The following is a 21,076-nucleotide window of genomic DNA, read 5'->3' on the forward strand; positions in this document are numbered from 1 at the left end:
GGAGTGAATGCACTTGGGATTTAAAAATTTGCATTCTTGGAGGTTGGCACTGGTTCCCGTTGCCTCCAGAAAGTGAGGCAATTTTTAAACGGACACCAGAAGGGGGAGGAACGGGAAGTACGGACACATCCAGTTGATCAGCAGTTGAGCTCATTGTGGAGCTCTTTGAAAGGCTTGTCAGGAGCAGTTTGCAAGTTTCTCTAGGAATGCAGAGGAAAAATACCATGTCTGGAACATGGCAGGGTGGAGAAGTCATGAACACTGGGGAGGAGGGTGCATAAGGGCTATTTGAAGGGCTGTCTAACATATTGTAGAAGTCCAGTACAAAGTTCAGCTGCTTAAAAGTGCCACAGAGTAGCCATTGCTGGAGCTGAAAGACTTGGATTCGGCAGTGGTGAGTGGCAGGAATCTAGAGAGGGACTTGAGGCCACTGGCATCACTTGGTCAGCTGGGGGTGGCTGGGGAAGGCCTTGTGAATGAATGTGTACCAGCTGAGGGAGTTCAGATGGGAACAGGCTACTCTGACATTGGACAGAGCAGCCAGGATGAGCTTCAGCAGATGCAACCTCCTTGACAACAGGAGGCCAGAGGAGAACAGCAGGGGGGCTGCAAAGGTAAGAAGATGCTATCCTAGACATGAGGTCTACCATGCAAGAGTTAGCGACCTGCAGATGACAGAGCGCCAATGCCGTAGGAGGCTGTGCCATCCAGGCAGATCATCTCGGACATTTGTTCTCTGATCCATTATGACCTGAGGGCCTGATGGGATCTACCTCAGAATACTGAGGAAGGCAAGGGAAGAAATTGCTGGGGCCTTGACAGAAATCTTTGCATCCTCATTGGCTACAGGTGAGGTCCCAGAGGACTGGAGAATAGCCAATGTTGTTCCTTTGTTTAAGAAGGGTAGCAAGGATAATCCAGGAAATTATAGGCTGGTGAGCCTTACGTCAGTGGTAGGGAAATTATTAGAGAGGATTCTTCGGGGCAGGATTTACTCCCATTTGGAAACAGAGGCAGCATGGTTTTGTGAAGGGGAGGTCGTGTCTCACTAACTTGATTGAGTTTTTTGAGGAAGTGACAAAGATGATTGATGAAGGAAGGGCAGTGGATGTTATCTATATGGACTTCAGTAAAGCCTTTGACAAGGTACCTCATGGCAGACTGATACAAAAGGTGAAGTCACATGGGATCAGAGGGGAGCTGGCAAGATGGATACAGAACTGGCTCGGTCATAGAAGACAGAGGGTAGCAGTGGAATTAGAATTAGAATTAGAATATTACAGCGCAGTACAGGCCCTTCGGCCCTCGATGTTGCGCCGATCATCTGACCTACACTATTCCATTTACATCCATATGTCTATCCAATGACCACTTAAATGCCCTTAAAGTTGGCGAGTCTACTACTGTTGCAGGCAGGGCGTTCCACGCCCCTACTACTCTCTGCGTAAAGAAACTACCTCTGACATCTGTCCTATATCTTTCACCCCTCAACTTAAAGCTATGTCCCCTCGTGTTTGCCATCCTCATCCGAGGAAAAAGACTCTCACTATCCACCCTATCTAACCCTCTGATTATCTTGTATGTCTCTATTAAGTCACCTCTCCTCCTCCTTCTCTCTAACGAAAACAACCCCAAGTCCCTCAGCCTTTCCTCGTAAGACCTTCCTTCCATACCAGGCAACATCCTAGTAAATCTCCTCTGCACCCTTTCCAAAGCTTCGACATCCTTCCTATAATGCGGTGACCAGAACTGCACGCAATACTCCAGGTGCGGCCTCACCAGAGTTTTGTACAGCTGCATCATGACCCCGTGGCTCTGAAACTCGATCCCCCTACTAATAAAGGCTAACACACCATATGCCTTCTTAACAGCCCTATTAACCTGGGTAGCAACTTTCAGGGATTTATGTACCTGGATACCAAGATCTCTCTGCTCATCTACACTACCAAGAATCTTCCCATTAGCCCAGTACTCTGCATTGCTGTTACTCCTTCCAAAGTGAATCACCTCACACTTCTCCGCATTAAACTCCATTTGCCATCTCTCAGCCCAGCTCTGCAGCCTATCTATGTCCCTCTGTACCCTACAACACCCTTCGACACTATCCACAACTCCACCGACCTTCGTGTCATCCGCAAATTTACTAACCCACCCTTCTACACCCTCATCCAGGTCGTTTATAAAAATGACAAACAGCAGTGGCCCCAAAACAGAACCTTGCGGTACACCACTAGTAACTAAACTCCAGGATGAACATTTGCCATCAACCACCACCCTCTGTCTTCTTTCAGCTAGCCAATTTCTGATCCAAAGCTCTAAATCACCTTCAACCCCATACTTGCGTATTTTCTGCAATAGCCTACCGTGGGGAACCTTATCAAACGCCTTACTGAAATCCATATACACCACATCCACGGCTTTACCCTCATCCACCTGTTTGGTCACCTTCTCGAAAAACTCAATAAGGTTTGTGAGGCACGACCTACCTTTCACAAAACCGTGCTGACTATCGCAAATGAACTTATTCTTTTCAAGATGATTATAAATCCTGTCTCTTATAACCTTTTCCAACATTTTACCCACAACCGAAGTAAGGCTCACAGGTCTATAATTACCAGGGCTGTCTCTACTCCCCTTCTTGAACAAGGGGACAACATTTGCTATCCTCCAGTCCTCCGGCACTACTCCTGTCGACAATGACGACTTGAAGATCAACAACAACGGCTCTGCAATCTCCTCCCTGGCTTCCCAGAGAATCCTAGGATAAATCCCATCTGGCCCAGGGGACTTATCTATTTTCACTCTTTCCAAAATTGCTAACACCTCCTCCTTGTGAATCTCAATCCCATCTAGCCTAGTAGGCTGTATCTCAGTAATCTCCTCGGCAACATTTTCTTTCTCTACTGTAAATACTGATGAAAAATATTCATTTAACGCTTCCCCTATCTCCTCTGATTCCGCACACAACTTCCCACTACTATCCTTGATTGGCCCTGTTCTAACTCTTATCATTCGTTTATTCCTGATATACCTATAGAAAGCCTTAGGGTTTTCTTTGATCCTATCTGCCAATGACTTCTCGTGTCCTCTCCTTGCTCTTCTTAGCCCTCCCTTGAGATCCTTCCTGGCTAGCTTGTAACTCTCAAGCGCCCTAACTGAGCCTTCACGTCTCATCCTAACATAAGCCGCCCTCTTCCTCTTGACAAGCGCTTCAACTTCTTGAGTAAACCACGGCTCCCTTGCTCGACAACTTCCTCCCTGCCTGACAGGTACATACTTATCAAGGACACGCATTAGCTGCTCCTTGAATAAGCTCCACATTTCGTTTGTGCCCATCCCCTGCAGTTTCCTTCCCCATCCTACACATCCTAAATCTTGCCTAATCGCGTCATGATTTCCTTTCCCCCAGCTATAATTCTTGCCCTGCGGTATATACCTGTCCCTGCCCATCGCTAAGGTAAACCTAACCGAATTGTGATCACTATCGCCAAAGTGCTCACCTACATCTAAATCGAACACCTGGCCGGGTTCATTACCCAGTACCAAATCCAATGTGGCATCGCCCCTGGTTGGCCTGTCCACATACTGTGTCAGAAAACCCTCCTGCACACACTGGACAAAAACAGACCCATCTAAAGTACTCGAACTATAGTATTTCCAGTCAATATTTGGAAAGTTAAAGTCCCCCATAACCACTACCCTGTTACTCTCGCTCCTGTCGATAATCATCTTCGCTATCCTTTCCTCTACATCTCTGGAACTATTCGGAGGTCTATAGAAAACTCCCAACAGGGTGACCTCTCCTCTCCTGTTTCTAACCTCGGCCCATACTACCTCAGTAGACGAGTCCTCAAACGTCCTTTCTGCCGCTGTAATACTTTCCTTGATTAACAATGCCACACCCCCCCCTCTTTTACCCTCTTCTCTGTTCTTTCTGAAACATCTAAATCCCGGAACCTGCAACATCCATTCCTGCCCCTGCTCTACCCATGTCTCCGAAATGGCCACAACATCAGGATCCCAGGTACCAACCCATGCTGCAAGCTCACCCACCTTATTCCGGATGCTCCTGGCGTTGAAGTAGACACACTTTAAACCAAGTTCTTGCTTGCCAGTGCCCTCTTGCGTCCCTGTAACCTTATCCCCTACCTCACTACTCTCAACAGCCTGTACACTGGCACTGCAATTTAGGTTCCCATTCCCCTGCTGATTTAGTTTAAACCCCCCCGAAGAGCACTAACAAATCTCCCCCCCAGGATATTGGTACCCCTCTGGTTCAGGTGAAGACCATCCTGTTTGTAGAGGTCCCACCTACCCCAGAAAGAGCCCCAATTATCCAGGAAACCAAAACCCTCCCTCCTACACCATCCCTGCAGCCACGTGTTCAACTCCTCTCTCTCCCTATTCCTCTCTTCGCTAGCACGTGGCACAGGCAACAACCCAGAGATAACAACTCTGGTTGTTCTCGCTCTAAGCTTCCACCCTAGCTCCCTGAATTTCTGCCTTAAATCCCCATCTCTCTTCCTACCTATGTCGTTGGTGCCTATGTGGACCACGACTTGGGGGTGCTCCCCCTCCCCCTTAAGGATCCCAAAAACACGATCGGAGACATCACGTACCCTGGCACCTGGGAGGCAACACACCAACCGTGAGTCTCTCTCGTTCCCACAGAACCTCCTATCTGTTCCCCTAACTATGGAGTCCCCAATGACTAATGCTCTGCTCCTCTTCCCTTTTCCCTTCTGAGCAACAGGGACAGACTCTGTGCCAGAGACCTGCACCCCATTGCTTACCCCTGGTAAGTCGTCCCCCCCAACAGTATCCAAAACGGTATACCTGTTGTTGAGGGAAACGGCCACAGGGGATCCCTGCACTGCCTGCTGGTTCCCTTTCCTTCCCCTGACGGTAACCCATCTACCTACTTCTTTTACCTGAGGTGTGACTGCCTCCCTATAACTCCTGTCAATAATCCCCTCCGCCTCCCGAATGATCCGAAGTTCATCCAGCTCCAGCTCCAGTTCCCTAACGCGGTCTGCGAGGAGCTGGAGTTGGGTGCACTTCCCGCAGATGCAGTCAGCAGGGACACTCTTGGCGACCCCTACCTCCCACATTCTGCAGGAGGAACATACAACTGCCTTTACCTCCATTCCCACTATTCTAGATTCCCAATAAATCTACTGAAAAACCAAACGAAAAAAAAAGTCAAAACTTGTTCGCTTAGCAATCCGACGGACTGAAGTTTTAAATAAAAAGCTTACCTTATCAACACCCTAGAGTCCTTTTTTTTTGGTTAGAGGAGGAGGGTGGGTGGGAGACACTACACGTGTAGTGTCTCGAGTACTGCCACTGCCCAAATAAATAGTTTTCCCCTACCCAGCAGTCCCCGGTCCTCCGAAACAAAAAAGGGATTAACTTGTAACTTACTGAAATTGACCGCTCAGCTGAAAGTCCGCTCCGCACCCCGTTCTATCAAGGCTGCTCCTCGCAAAAGACAAAGATTTTAAAACTGCCCAAATAAATAGTTTTCCCCTACCCAGCAGTCCCCGGTCCTCCGAAACAAAAAAGGGATTAACTTGTAACTTACTGAAATTGACCGCTCAGCTGAAAGTCCGCTCCGCACCCCGTTCTATCAAGGCTGCTCCTCGCAAAAGACAAAGATTTTAAAACTGCCCAAATAAATAGTTTTCCCCTACCCAGCAGTCCCCGGTCCTCCGAAACAAAAAAGGGATTAACTTGTAACTTACTGAAATTGACCGCTCAGCTGAAAGTCCGCTCCGCACCCCGTTCTATCAAGGCTGCTCCTCGCAAAAGACAAAGATTTTAAAACTGCCCAAATAAATAGTTTTCCCCTACCCAGCAGTCCCCGGTCCTCCGAAACAAAAAAGGGATTAACTTGTAACTTACTGAAATTGACCGCTCAGCTGAAAGTCCGCTCCGCACCCCGTTCTATCAAGGCTGCTTTTCTGAATGGAGGGATGTGACTAGTGGTGTTCCGCAGGGATCAGTGCTGGGACCTTTGCTGCTTGTAGTATATATAAATGATTTGGAGGAAAATGTAGCTGGTCTGATTAGTAAGTTTGCGGATGACACAAAGGTTGGTGGAGTTGCGGATAATGATGAGGATTGTCAGAGGATACAGCAGGATATAGATCGGTTGGAGATATGGGCGGAGAAATAGCAGATGGAGTTTAATTCGGACAAATGTGAGGTAATGCATTTTGGAAGGTCTAATGCAGGTGGGAAGTATACAGTAAATGGCAAAACCCTTAGGAGTATTGACAGAGAGATCTGAGCGTACAGGTCCACAGGTCACTGAAAGTGGCAACGCAGGTGGATAAGGTAGTTAAGAAGGCATACGGCAAGCTTGCCTTCATCGGTCGGGGCATAGAGTATAAAAATAGGCAAGTCATGCTGCAGCTGTACAGAACTTTAGTTAGGCCACACTTAGAATATTGCGTGCAATTCTGGTCGCCACACTACCAGAAGGACGTGGAGGCTTTGGAGAGGGAACAGGAGAGGTTTACCAGGATGTTGCCTGGTCTGGAGGGCATTAGCTATGAGGAGAGGTTGGATAAACTCGGATTGTTTTCACTGGAACGGCGGAGGTGGAGGGGCGACATGATAGAGGTTTACAAAGTTATAAGCGGGCATGGACAGAGTGGATAGTCAGAAGCTTTTTCCCAGGGTGGAAGAGTCAGTTACTAGGGGACATAGGTTTAAGGTGAGAGGGGCAAAGTTTAGAGGGGATGTGCGAGGCAAGTTCTTTACACAGAGAGTGGTGAGTGCCTGGAAGTTGTTGCCGGGGGAGGTGGTGGAAGCAGGTACCATAGAGACGTTTAAGAGGCATCTTGACAAATACATGAATAGGATGGGAATGGAGGGATACGGACCCCGGAAGTGCAGAAGGTTCTAGTTTACGCAGGCATCAAGATCGGCGCAGGCTTGGAGGGCCGAATGGCCTGTTCCTGTGCTGTACTGTTCTTTGTTCTTTGTTCTTTGTTTGTTCTTGACCTAAGGTGTCTCGGCCCCTTTGGCAGTCCCATGTTTGCAGCCGTCAAGGTCCACGTTGCCCTGAATTTCTATGCAACTGGGTCTTTCCAGGGATCAGCTGTGAACCTAGGTGGCATCTCGCAGTCGCCGGCTCATCACGTCATCAGGTAAGAGATGGATGCTGTATTTTGGAGGATGGGGGAGCTACATCTATTTTGACACAGATAGGCCAGTGCGTTCAAGTCTTCAGAAGAAGGAATTTTCCTCCACACAAGATCAGGGGGCAGGTTGTTCAACCTTGCCCATCTAAGAGCGAAGTCGAAAGTATGGAAAGTCCTCATCAGGGAACTCCTCTTTGCTGACGATGCTGCATTAACATCTCACACTGAAGAGTGTCTGCAGAGTCTCATCGACAGGATTGCGGCTGCCTGCAACAAATTTGGCCTAACCATCAGCCTCAAGAAAACAAACATCATGGGACAGGACGTCAGAAATGTTCCATCCATCAATATTGGCGACCATGCTCTGGAAGTGGTTCAAGAGTTCACCTACCTAGGCTCTAGATGCGGAAATCAACAAGCGCATGGGAAAGGCTTCCACTGCTATGTCCAGACTGGCCAAGAGAGTGTCGGAAAATGGCGCACTGACACTGAACACAAAAGTCCGAATGTATCAAGCCTGTGTCCTCAGTACCTTGGAAGATGGCAGGATCCCCAAAGACACATTGTACAGCAAGCTCGCCACTGGTATCAGACCCACCGGCCGTCCATGTCTCCGCTTTAAAGACGTCTGCAAACGACGTGAAGTCCTGTGACATTGATCACAAGTCGTGGGAGTCAGTTGCCAGCGTTCACCAGAGCTGGTGGGCAGCCATAAAGGTGAGGCTAAAGTGTGGCGAGTCGAAGAGACTTCGCAGTTGGCAGGAAAAAAGACAGAAGCGCAAGGGGAGAGCCAACTGTGTAAAAGCCCCGACAAACAAATTTCTCTGCAGCACCTGTGGAAGAGCCTGTCACTCTAGAATTGGCCTTTATAGCCACTACAGGCGCTGCTCCACACACCACTGACCACCTTTAGGCGCTTACCCATTGTCTCTCGAGATAAGGAGGCCAAAGAAGGCCAGTGCAGACACAGAGGGCATTGGGCTTTGTTGCCAATGATGGATTCCCTTAAGTCCAGGGGATCATCAGTTGCATCCATGTAGCCATCAAGGCACAGAGACACCAGCAAGTCAGATTCCTGAACAAAAAGGGCTACCACTCATTGAATGCCCAGCTTGTTATGACCACAGGAAGTGAATCTTACAGGTCTGCGCCCAATTCCAGGGAAGCTGTCATGATTCCTTCATCCTGCGAGAGTCCCAGGTACTGCACCTCTTCAGGCCCACACCCAGACTTTGTGGGTGGCTGTTGAGGATAAGGATTATCACCTAAAGAGATGGCTGCTGACACCCATCCATTACCCAGGCACGGATGGAGAGGTGCTACAACCAGAGCCACCTTGGTCAGGTGGTGCCCTCCAATACGAGCCAGCTAAAGTGTCTCGTATCCTGGTCTGCTGCTCCATGTGCAACATGACAATACAAAGAGCCGGGAGATGGATGAGGAGGAGCACCTGGAATGCCACTCCACCTTGGAGGAGGAGTGAGAGGAGGAAGAGGTTGAGGTAGGGTTTGCTCAGGAGGTGGCCGGAGACCAGACAGCGGAGGACACCCGGCCGTGCTGTCTCAGACCTCAGGGTGAAAGCAGGCTGGCATGGCCACAAGGGCCACACTATTCAGCAGTGTTTTACCCGATCACCTCCGAGCCCTTATGACTGAAGAAACGTGAACTCACCTTTCAGCATGGAGAGCTATCACTACTCGAGGACCCACATCTGTGAAGTCCTATTGTCAGCCATGACCATGGAGAATGAGATTTCCACCACCAACACACTCAACTTCACAAAGCATGGAAATAGAGCAATCCCAGGGCCCTATGTGTTCCTCCGCCTCCCACCCCACAAGACTCCATCCTCCTTTTGACATCAATGACACACATCTGATTGCAATATCACTTGTTTATGTTATCAATGAGGACAAAACAGTATATAAATGTGGACAACATCACCCAGGTGACCCATTAAATGAAATTAATGGCATGGCACCTTTCTTATCTACTCCTTCTTCAGGGTGTTCCCCCTCTGGCAGAGGATGAGGTGGAGGCAGCCTGCTCCCTAATCTCTGCTTCTGGCTAATATGCCAGGGGCTTCCATCCTCGTCCTGGAGGTGTCCGTGGGGGTTCCTCCACAGGCTGTCACACCTGCGTATTTGCAGGGACTGCCTCTGTCACAGGGCCTTGAAACACAGATTATTCCTGAGTCAGAGTGGGTGAGAAGCCAAAGCTTGATGCCAGTGTGTCCTGAGGGGTGGCCCCTTCATCTGCCACTTTGACCGTTTCATCCTTTTCTGGCCCCACTTGGATACTGGATGAGGCCACCAACTGCGACGCAGCTGGCATCTACTCCATGCATCTCAGTGCCATCAGCGACAAAGAGCAATCCATGCTACAGCGAATCTCACTCTTTGTGTGCATATCAGCACACTGCTCCTGCACCCACTCAGAGTGGTGCTTCACATGGCTCTCCAAGAGGTTGTCCAGTCTCTCAATGGAGGAACTCAGGTGATCGAATCCCTGATTCATGATAGAGCACAAGTGCTGCATGAACTCCTCCATGACCTGCCCATGGCTCTTCAAGGCCTCAGGGAACTCTGACAAATGGGAACTTATCTGTCTCTGGTTCTCGAGGAAGACCTTCCTTGCCTGTGACATCCTTCTGTGACACATTCTGTGACACTTCACCAAATGGATTGTTGCTGTGTCTGTCCTCCATCCTCTGAGGGGGTGTGCCCACAGCTGACACTGCCTCACCCTCCTTCTCCTGTTCACGTGAGATGTGAGTCCAGTCAGTGCTCCCTTTCTACGCTACTCTGGGGCCTAACCAAAGTGAGTGACTGCGAGGTGGAAGGTGCTGATGTGATAAAGCTGGTTTTGGTGAGTCTCCCCCACCAAGTATGGTGGCGCCAATTGTGCTTGTGCACTCTAGTCCCCCTCTGGAATTGGTCTTGTGGGAATCACAAGAAAGTGGAAATGAGAACTCAATAATCACCCTAGCACAATCATCCTCTTAGATGATAGCAGTCTAAGAGCCACAGCACCTATTGATCAGGAGTCTCCATCATGCCCTTCAGCACAAATGGCCCTGATGTTCATGGCCTCCCGTCTCGCCATCCCCCGCCAACTGACTCGTGGAAACCCTGGCGATCTCCAGCGCCGCCTCCTCCATCGTCATCGGAGTATGGAGTTGGGCCACACCACCTATTCAAGCCATTTCCTGAGTGTTACGGGCTCTTTTCTCCTGCCATCTCCTGCAGGATAAGGGAAGAATGATTCATGAATAGGCTGCCCTCCTTCATCTCTTCAAGCGTGACATACATGTGAGCTGATGTGGCCCTCAGTAATGTCCCTTTCTGATTAGCACACCATATGTGAGGATGGCTGCCATCTCATTATTGCGACTGTACACTTGATCTGACAATGTTAGGGAGAACAATAGTCAGCTCGTATGCATGCTGTTGTTTAGAGTTGGTGACCTATCACCTGGTGTGCTGTTGGCCACTCACTTTACCAGACCTTATCAGGTCATTGCTGCACTGGACCCACGTCCTTCTGGTAAGACCCCAGCTGTTGACCTCCATGGCCACCTCCAGCCATGCTCCTTTGATCTCTCTGGGTATGAATTCTCCTTCTAGACACTGGAAAAAGGACATCTTGCCTGCCTGCCAGCCACTGCATCTGTTAACACCTCAAGGGAGGCATTAGAAAATTGTGGTGCCTCCTGAGGATGCATATCCATGCCTGCATTGGCCCTCTGAACTCCCAGCTGCTTCATAACTTCAAGCAGTGACCAGCCCAATCATGGCTGCTGTTTGCCTTTTAAAATCACCCTTGACTTCCAGCTCCCGCATCCAGGCTCTAACTGGTGCCTCTAATTGGGTACCAAATTCACCCAATAATGTCATATCAGTAACACTGACACGGCACAGGGTTGGGACCTGGAAATGTTCCGGGTGTCGGGTTCCCGACCCCGGAATGAAAATCCAGCCCCTGGTCTCCATAATTACAAAAAGGATATACAAGTACTGCAGAAGGTGTGAAAAGAAATGACAAGAGTGATACGAGATCTGCGAGCTTATACCTCAGGAAAGAGTGATTCAACCAGGGCTCTTTTCTGTATAAAAGAAAAGGCTGAGGGGTGACCTGATAGAGGCCTTAAAGCTAACAGAAGAGTTTGATAGAGTCGACGTAGAGAAGATGTTTTTACTTGTGGGATAGACCAAAACTAGAGGCCATAAGTATAAGATAGCCACTCATAAAGCTAATAGGGAATTCAGAAGAAATGTATTTGCCCAGAGAGTGATTTGATCGTGGAATTTCCTACCATGAGGAATAGTTGAGATGAATAGCATAGATGCATTTGAGGTGGAAGCTAGATAAACAAATGAGAGAGAAAGGAATAGAAAGATATGCTGATACGGATAGATAAAGAGGGGTGCGAGGGAGCACGTGTGGAGCATAAACACCAGCATGGATCAGTAGGGCCCAATGACTAATTTCTGTGTTGTACATTCTACGTAATGCTTGTTGTAAAGCGCCTGTTTGAGAAAAATAGGACGAAGACAGAATCAAAATGAGGTTTGCCTTTTGTTGATTTGCCTGCTAATAGCACAGTCTATTTTCATACATTAAGAATGGCTACTTCAATGAGGTCCAGAAAACCACCAGTTCCCATAGAATCAGCATTCAGTATAAGTCACTGCCTTCAAAAAGGAATTGCAATTCTTTTTATCCTGTATGCAAAAATTAAATCATATTCATAATAAGACCTCATGTTCAGAGTCATGAAATAACCAATTTCTCATACTGAAGTATGCAGATGCTTTGTTTTTACTGTATGGCACTGAGCTTTTAAAGTAGCATGCTGTGATTGCTTTGCAAATAATTAATGAGCTGCTGTTTAGGACTTCTGTCTAAATTAATGTTTTTGTAGATTTTTCAAATGTTAGTTTGTGTGTTTTTCCTTCACACAATTTCAAAAATTCTAATTGTTTTTTGAAGCTGACTGTCCGATTTGATTTTTGCCCTTTATATAATTTAGCCATTTTGTCCACTCGTCAGGCTAATTACAGTCAAACAGATGATGAGAGTTATGTGAGAACAGACGATGATGAAAGCTGCATACGGACAGATGATGAAGAAGGTGTAACTTCTGGCTTCACTGAAGAATGGAATGAACATATGAAGCGTCTTATGACAAGAAAAGAATTTTATAATTAGTGTGAGGACTATAGCACAGTCATTTTAAAAGTTTCTAGTTAGATGTGTTGACAGACATTTCTTTTACTAAAAGCTGTGTTTATCAGCATCTTCTTCTTTATATGGCTCATCTGAAAACAGAATTCAGGAGAACACAACTGTTATCACTGATGTTATGGCCAGGTGAGAAAGGTGTCCAGGGGTTCCTCTCAGCCTTCACCTGGTACCATCACAGGGTTTAATTTTAAACACATCGAGTTTTTTAGCTCCCCCTCGGTGAATCTTTGTTCACCGCTTTCCAATTATAAGGCAAAGAAAGCAGCACAAACAAGTTTTCTTAGGTTTAAAGAAGAAAAATTCAAATTTATTAAACTTGAACTTAAACTCTAATTCGGTTGATGCCTACAGATACACATGCGCCCACGCTAGCATACATACGCGATGCACAGATGCAAATAGAGACAGAAAAAGAGCAGAAGAAAAATAAAATGGAAATGTTTCAGGCAATATCTGAAGAATTTTTGTTACGGTTCTTCGAGCTCACTGTAGAGTCCTTGATTGTAGGTAGATCTTGCTTTTATTGGGGCCCAGTATTCTCCTTAAACCTTGTTCACTGTAGGAGACTTTTCTCTCTTGGGGTTCATGTGTCTTCAGTGGATTCAGAGGCTTGTTAGAAAGAGATGGGAGCTGGGAGACAGGAGAGATCTTCTCAGTCCAGGAGCATTCTGCTTTCTGCTCAAACTGTTTGTACAAATACAAACAACTCAGGTTGCCCAGCAGGTTAGTCATGTGACTAGCTGATTTGACCATGTCCGTTTGTGTATTCAGCCATTTTAGCAGTCAACCTGGAATGCGAGCTTCCCCACCTTCAACCTCTAGTGATCAAAAGTCCATTGTGGGTTGAATGTGTTAGGGAATGGTCCTTTGTCCTTTCCCAGCACTGTCTGTGAACATGTAAATGTCTTTCCAGCCAAGGGTCTATTGTTAGTTGAATGTGTCAGGGAATGGCCGCTTTGTCCTTCCAAACACTGTTAATATGCAAATGTGTTTCCAGCCAAGATCTGGCAATTTTTTAAAGCAAGTCCGTTCTTCACTTCAACAGTTTCAAATGTAATGTCCATGTCGCGAAATTAATATGCCTCATGCTTAGCAGGTGGGGCCTCCGTGACATCACCACACCCAGTGGAATGAAATGTGATTTGAGAAAAGCGCATTTCATTAAAAGGGTCGAGAGAAAATGTAAGATACAGAAAAAACTATACATTTCTCTCATTCATCCCTATTCATCCATAAATCCTAAAACTTATTACAACCTTGATGCCAGTGCTGCTTTAATTGCCGCCTTTTTGGCATCCCAATAAACATGTCCTTTTCTTTTTGGAGAGGTTTCTCTTCCGTTTGACCATTTTCATGGCTGCCTAGAGTCTTTGTTCCTGTTGATTTCTGAAAAGGGGGATGGGTGGTTTCTCTTTGGTTCTGACTGTGGGGGAGGATTCTTTGCTAATCTCCCCTTTGTCTTCTGGGACACTCCTGCCTGCAGGTATTTGTGCAGACTCTACTGCACTCCCCAGTCGCACATTGACTAGCTGGGGCATCATCCTCATGATTTCTCTGCCCCCGAGAGGTCTTTCCTTGTCTCTACAGATTCCTGTACATGCTGTTAGCAACTCTGGTGGGGTGCTTCTAGTGTCTACATTTACATAGGAGGATGTGGGGTCTAACTTTTCAAATTTTTCGGGATTGGCTGACTGGACAGTAGGGGTTTTCATCCTGGATTCCTCCTGGACTTTCTTTAACCTGCCCTTTTGGTCGCTTTTTCCCCATCCCTTTCTAAATTTTTGCCAGCCTTGTGCCTGCCTGTCCCCTTTTGTTCTCAGCGGGGGTCCCTTACAGTTCACCAGCCCTCTGCTGGAGAGTCCCCCTAACACAGGTACAGGACTTAGGGGTGCAGGTTTCACTGTAGTTTGGGGTTTCCCCTCAACCTGGCACATGTGGCAACTCCTGCAGTACTCCACCACATTTTTGTGGAGTTTTGGCCAGTCAAACTGCTGTCTTATGCGGGCTTTGGTCTTTCGTATACCGGCATGGAGAGTTACTGTAGTCTCGTGGGCCCTTCTTAATATTTCTCTCTGGTACCTCTGCGGCACCACTAACTGGTGAACTACTGTCCACTCCTTGTTCTTAGGTCTGTGAGGAGAACTCCATTTCCTCACCAGTATCTCATTCTTTAAATAGTAGCAGTCAGGGACTCCCTCTGCTTCACTTTCAGACTGGGCAGCCTGTGCGAACTCTCGCAATACTGGGTCAGCTGGATGAGCCTCACCGAGGGAAAATCCATTTAATTCATTCCCTGGGTCTCCTAACTTTCCAAAGAAAATCTCAGATAGACAGACCTGGTCATCTGCCTATAATAATAAAAACAAGAAATGCTGGAACCACTCAGCAGGTCTGGCAGCATCTGTGAAAAGAGAAGCAGAGTTAACGTTTTGGGTCAGTGACCCTTCTTCGGTCATCTGCCTGCAGTGCCAATTCAGTCTCCTCTGGGGGAGCTGGTTTGATCATGGACTGATCCACTACACATTCAGGGACACTGCATGGATCTGTCTCCTGCCACTGCCCTGTCTCTCTGACCTCCTGTGGTCTTTCTTTCACTAGTGGGAAGGCTACCACCTTCACCCCCGCCAGATCATTAACTAGGAGCAGGTAAATCCCGTCCCCAAGCAAACTAGGGACAATTCCTACAGCCACCAGTCCCGAAACTAGGTCGCACTCCAAGTGCACCCGGTGTACAGGTACAGGCATACACTGCCCTCCAATACCATTCACCACCATTCTGGTGTTCACTGCATTCTCTGGGGGAAAGATCAGGCCGTTTCCCAGTAAAAGGAATCGTGTGACCCCTGAGTCTCTGAGAATTACTGTGGGCTTGCGTGCCCCACTCGAGGGGTATGGGGGTCACTTTCCCTTCAGACACAAAACCTTGATAACCCACAGGAATCCTATTAAATTTTCCTGCACTTGCAGCCGTAAGCTTCCTGGGTCTCACTCTTAGTTAAATCTACAGCTTGCTCTGCTGTGCTTTCCATCAGGCTCCATTCTTCACTGAGCGGGTGTGCCCTGATTAACCCTACAGGTTTTCCCTTTAGTTTCCAGCAGTCTGCTTTTAAATGCCCTGCTTCATTACAATGGAAGCACACAGGTCTCCGGATCTCACTCTTGCTCACAGCACCTTTTTTGGCTGGAGGAGGGTCCCCTGTGTCTCTTGCTTTCCTTTCTCTCCCAGGACTGCTTGGGCTCCTATCAGCTTCCCACCCTTTGTCCTTTTCGGATTTGTGGGGGTGACTAGGGAAGGTTCATCCCTGAAAAACCAACTTATAAATTAAAGCAAACTCATCGGCCATAACAGCTGCTTGCCGGGCTCTCTGAACCTGCTGCTCCTCTACATGGGTCTTTATGGAGAGTGGGAGAGAGTGTTTAAATTCCTCTAACAGAATTACTTCTCTGAGATTCTCAAAGCTGAGCTGTATTTTAAGAGCCATCCGCCACTGGTCAAAAGCCAGCTGCTTACTTCTTTCAAACTCCAAATAAGTTTAATCAGCTTGCTTCTTGAGGGTTCTAAGCTTTTAGCGATAGGCTTCGGGTACTAATTCATATGCCCCGAGGATAGCATTTTTTGTCAATTCATAATTTGATTAACTCTCATCTGGCACCAGGGAATAGATCCCACAGGCTTTTCCAGTTAGCTTGCTTTGCAGTAAAAGAGGCCAGGTCTCAGCTGGCCATTTTAGCTGCCTTGCCAATTTCTCAAAGGACACAAAAAATTTTCTACATCCTCCTCATTGAATCTTGGAATTAGTTGTACTAATTTTAACAATTTTGTACCCAGCTCTGAATTACACTCCTCCATATTGGCCATGTTTTCACTGGGCTTGAGTTCTGATGAAGGTCACTGACTTGAAACGTTAACTCTGCTTCTCTCTCCACTGCTGCCAGACCTGCTGAGTATTTCCAGCACTTCTTGTTTTTATTTCATGCTTTCACTGGGGTTACTCTGTCACCTCCTAGTTTACGCAAGCCGCTTCAGCTCTCTTTCTTTGCATTCTTTCTGGAATATTCTTTCTCCCTCTCCTGCCTTTCATTTTCTTCACATTCATCCTGGAGGCTTTTTCCTTCTCCCTCTCTCTTTCCTCAAATTCAAGTTTCCTCTGTTCCAATTGTATTTTTGCGAACAATACCTTGTCAGAGTCTGCTTCTAACCCTGTTTCTGCTTCTTCAGATTCAAGGGAAAAATGGTTGGCCACTAACCTTAGGAGTTCAGACTTCCTAGCCTTGTCACATACATCCCACACTGCTCAGCCATTTTCCTCAACTCCTTCATAGACAGTGCTTTTAACTTATCCCAAGTTACTTCACCCTGGCTTGGGGAGCCACTAGCTTTAGTTGCAGACATGTTAGTATTCAAGCACACACAACCACAAAAAAACCTGTATTGAAATCTTGCTCTTTTTTAAGTGAGAACATTTTGGCTTCCCACTTCCAATTTCTCTTGTTTGTCTGTGGGTCAATTCTGGACACTAGCACCCAAATTTCTGTTACGTCCAGGTGAGAAAGGTGTCTAGGGGTCCCTCTCAGCCTTCACCTGGTCTTACCGTAACAGGGTTTAATTTTAAAAATACTTTTTTAGCTCCCTGTTGGTGAATCCTTGTTCACCGCATTCCAATTATAAGGCAAAGAAACCAGCACAAACAGGCTTTCTTAGGTTTAAAGAAGAAAAGGTAGAATTTTATTGAACTTGAACTTAAACTCTAATTTGGTTTGCACCTAGGGATACACGACGTGCCCACGTTAGCATGCATATGTGATATACACATGCAAATAGAGACAGAAAAAGAACAGAAGAAAAATAAAGTGGAAAGGTTTGAGGGAATATCTGAAGAGTTTTTGTTATGGTTCTTCGAGCTCACTGTACAGTCCTTGATTGTAGGTAGTTCTTGCTTTTCGTTAGGGCCCAGTATTCTTCTTACACCTTGTTCGCTGTCGGAGACTTTTCTTTCTTGGGATTCATGTGTCTTCAGTGGATTCAGAGTTTTGTGAGAAAGAGATGGGAGCAGGCAGGCAGGAGAGGCTGTGGCGAGCCAGCCAGGAGAGATCTTCTCAGTCCAGGAGCATTCTGCTTTCTGCTCAAACTATTTGTACAAATTCAAAAAACTCAGGTTGCCCAGCAGGTTAGTCATGTGACTAGCTGGTTTGACCATGTCCGTTTGTGTATTCAGCCATCTTAGCAATCAACCTGGAATGCAAGCTCCCCCACCTTCAACCTCTGGTGATCAAAAGCCCATTGTGGGTCGAAAGTGTCAGGGAATGGTCCTTTGTCCTTCTAAACACTGTCTGTTAATATGCAAAAGTCTTTCCAGCCAAGATCTGGCAATTTTTTAAAGCAAATCCTTTCTTCACTTCAACAACAGTTTGAAATTTAATGTCCATGTGGCAAAATAAATATGCCTCATTCTTGGCAGGTGGGGGCCTGCATGACACCAAACTAAGCATGTTTGGTGTTGCTATTTCAAGAGATGGCAGTATTAATATTGAAGATTGTTCTTCACATTTGTGATCAATATATTCTGTTTACATTTCTAATATTGATAGACTTTACATTTGGTTTCTAGGTGAACTGTGCAGTACTTTGACAAAACAGTTACATATTTTTTCAACTGTGATAAACCTATTTTGGTGAAATGCACTTAAAATCAGATAGGTACTACATATGAGTATTTATTCAAAATTATAACTACCCATAAACTACTAATTCTCAGCATTTTTAATAAAATGCACAGATCTATAAAATAAAAGAACTGTGAACTGTGTCGCGGACGCTCATAGCTAATTCTGTTCTTGTACTTTGAACCGTAGGTGCCAAAAACAAATACAGTGACAAAGTTGAACTTCGTTCATTTAATTCCTTTTTGTGATTAATACAAAGGGTTAAGCAATATTTTAAACAAGCATGATCATTGCTAACTTAAAAGAGTAAACTTTATATTTTGTTTTGTTTTCTGATTCTATGGTTTTAAGGCCTTCAGCTTGAACGTACTGGTATATACACATTACTTGATGTGCATTGGAAATTTTTATGTTTGAAAAGTGTATTGCCTTAGTTGCCCATCTGTGTAGTGTCCATATTGTGAGGAAAGAATAGTTTTATCAAATAATGTATAGAGAATTGCAAATGTTGTAAAGGAAGCAGCAAGTGTGAATTCAGGGTTTGAGATATTTTGTGGCTTCAATCTGATTAATCCACAGGCACATGCTGATAGTTTCAGACACTATCCTCTGAAGTACTACTTAATTTAAAGTATTAATGAACAGCTGATTCAACTCCATGTGAATTCTCACAGAAACTATTCTACATAAAGCTGAATTGGTCTAAGGACTGATCCTTTTTTGTAGTAATTATTCCTGCCTATAATTTACTAATAATTCTGTCATAGAAATTTTCTATAAGAGATGTCACATGTAAGTCTACCATATATTACTTTTTAATTACAGTATCATTAAAAAGGGTTTGATATGACACGACAGTAACACGCTGAATAATCTGTAAACTCGCACAACGTATGTATTATTGATAGCTGAAGAATTGCCAAAAAGATCAAAAATTCTGATGTAACCGTACAAATATTTACCCTGAAAGCGTGTAGATATCTTGACAGTAAAAATATTAGAAATTGGTGTGATTTAATTGATATAATCGGATTAAAAACTGAAGAGAAATGTTAATTATTGATTGCTTTCTAATAGTTTATCTAAAGAGAATGGATGTACAATAGAGATAAAAAGAAAAAAAACATGAATGCTGGAAGATTTCAGATAAGGCTAGGAGTGTTGTGAGAGAGAGCCTTGGCATGTTTTAGAGTTAACATGCACAAGACTGTGGCCTTCACTGTGAACCAATCTGTACTCTGTTAGTGCATGAAGTGATAAATTGTCTAGTTTTGTTGCACAGTCTGATATCTTTTATTTATTTTAATTGACTTTTCCCAGCTACGTAGGTTCAATAATGTAGACACATACTGTATATACTTAAAGTTTTTGTTGCTGAGTTTAGAATGGATAAATTCAGCAAATGGCTGTGAATAACAACCATTTTCTTACTGTGTCCAAAATAATGGGCCTTTAATTTCCAACAAAAATATATGACTACACCATGTATAAACTAACTACAACTAAAATATTCAATGTCTCCAAAACTCCAAAAGGAGGAGCAGTAACTACGGAAGCACTAACAGCTCAATGTAATACACTGTTAATGTAATAAAACTACTGATCTATGTTTTGTATTGTTAAGTATTGTATTCATACGTATAATGTGTTGGAACGAGCTGGGGACTTGCCATGTTTTAAGATTGTTCAAGTATTTAACTGTGTGTCTGTATTCTGGAATGGAATATTTCTTCATTAAAGAGAGAATTTTTAAAAAGGCTGTCAGGTAGGGTTCATCCTACATTTCTTCCTTTGCTACTTGTCTTACTCTCTGTTTTGCTAATATTGTTAGCTACAACTACAATCATGTAATTAAGTTTTCTGAACATATAGCTAACTAGAAACCTTTACATAAACATCTATCAGAATGTTGACATGATCTTTGAAACTCTACAAACTAAGAGTACAGAACAACAATGATATTGAAAAATATTTTCCAATATCTTTACTTACTCATCTCCTCTCCAACAACTTTATTAATCCTGCTCTTCCTCTCTAGTCTCAAACCTTAACTTTCTTCTACCCCTGCTATATTTGTTTAAATCCTCTCCTATTGTACTTTTTACACTGCAAGGACATTGGTGATCTTTTGATTTTAGGTGAAGACCATTGGGTTCCTTATTCCAGAAATCACTCCAGTGCCCCAAAAATGTCAATCTTTCCCTCCAGTACAGCGCTACAGCCATTTGACCTTCCCAATCTTCCTAATATATTGTGTTTTTTACTCCTTGTACACAGCCAATTGGGAGGGCTGTTCCCTTTGATACATTGCATGATCAGTGACTTGTCAGTAAGCCTGTAAATAAAACCAGCGACCTGTCTCTCTCCTCCCCCTCCTCCCCACCCTTTTGTGTGAGTTTAAAGATGAGTAACACTGTCACACTGCTCACTCCCAAATCCACTGCACAGAGAAGATGATCAAAAATCTCAAAACATGATTTTTTATTTAGAGATACAGCACTGAAACAGGCCCTTCAGCCCACCGAGTCTGTGCCGACCATCAATCACCCATTTATATTAATCCTATATTAATCCCATTACCCTCTCACATCCCCACCTTCCCTCAATTCCCCTACTATACTAGGGGCAATTTATAATGGCCAATTTACCTATCAACCTGCAAGTCTTTGGCTGTGGGAGGAAACCGGAGCACCCGGCGAAAACCCACGCAGTCACAGGGAGAACTTGCAAACTCCACATAGGCAGTACCCAGAATCGAACCTGGGTCTGTGAACTGTGAGGCTGCAGTGCTAACCACTGTGCCGCCCTGTTCTATTCTATGATGTTGTTCTATGCTGATCATCACAAATGAACTACTCGTTCAGGGAATAATCGGCCTTGTGGTTGATGTAGATGGCTGAATTATGGACAGTGTCTCAATTACCTCCTGAATATGGAAATTCTGTCATCTAGAATAATTGCTGTTGTTTGTCCATGGAGAATGATATTCACTGGTTTACTCTTGAAAACAGCAT

General features: G+C 45.2%; 1 protein-coding gene across 8 annotated transcripts in view; it reads left to right on the forward strand.

The window, feature by feature from the left end:
* dtna (dystrobrevin, alpha) overlaps nt 1–19,818 on the forward strand; it is a 437,687-nt gene extending 417,869 nt beyond the window's left edge. For 4 of the 8 annotated variants that reach the window (XM_068031788.1, XM_068031787.1, XM_068031789.1 and 1 more), the window contains one exon: nt 12,204–19,818. In XM_068031788.1, the coding sequence (XP_067887889.1) occupies nt 12,204–12,362 (159 nt within the window). In that variant the 3' untranslated portion in view covers nt 12,363–19,818. Of the gene's footprint in view, nt 1–12,183 lie in introns of all 8 variants that reach the window. The other 4 variants (XM_068031792.1, XM_068031793.1, XM_068031796.1 and 1 more) reach the window with 2 other exon arrangements.
* Nucleotides 19,819–21,076: the final 1,258 nt, after the last annotated feature.

This window comes from Heterodontus francisci, chromosome 5, assembly GCF_036365525.1.
Source record: "Heterodontus francisci isolate sHetFra1 chromosome 5, sHetFra1.hap1, whole genome shotgun sequence".
Classification (NCBI taxonomy): domain Eukaryota; kingdom Metazoa; phylum Chordata; class Chondrichthyes; order Heterodontiformes; family Heterodontidae; genus Heterodontus; species Heterodontus francisci.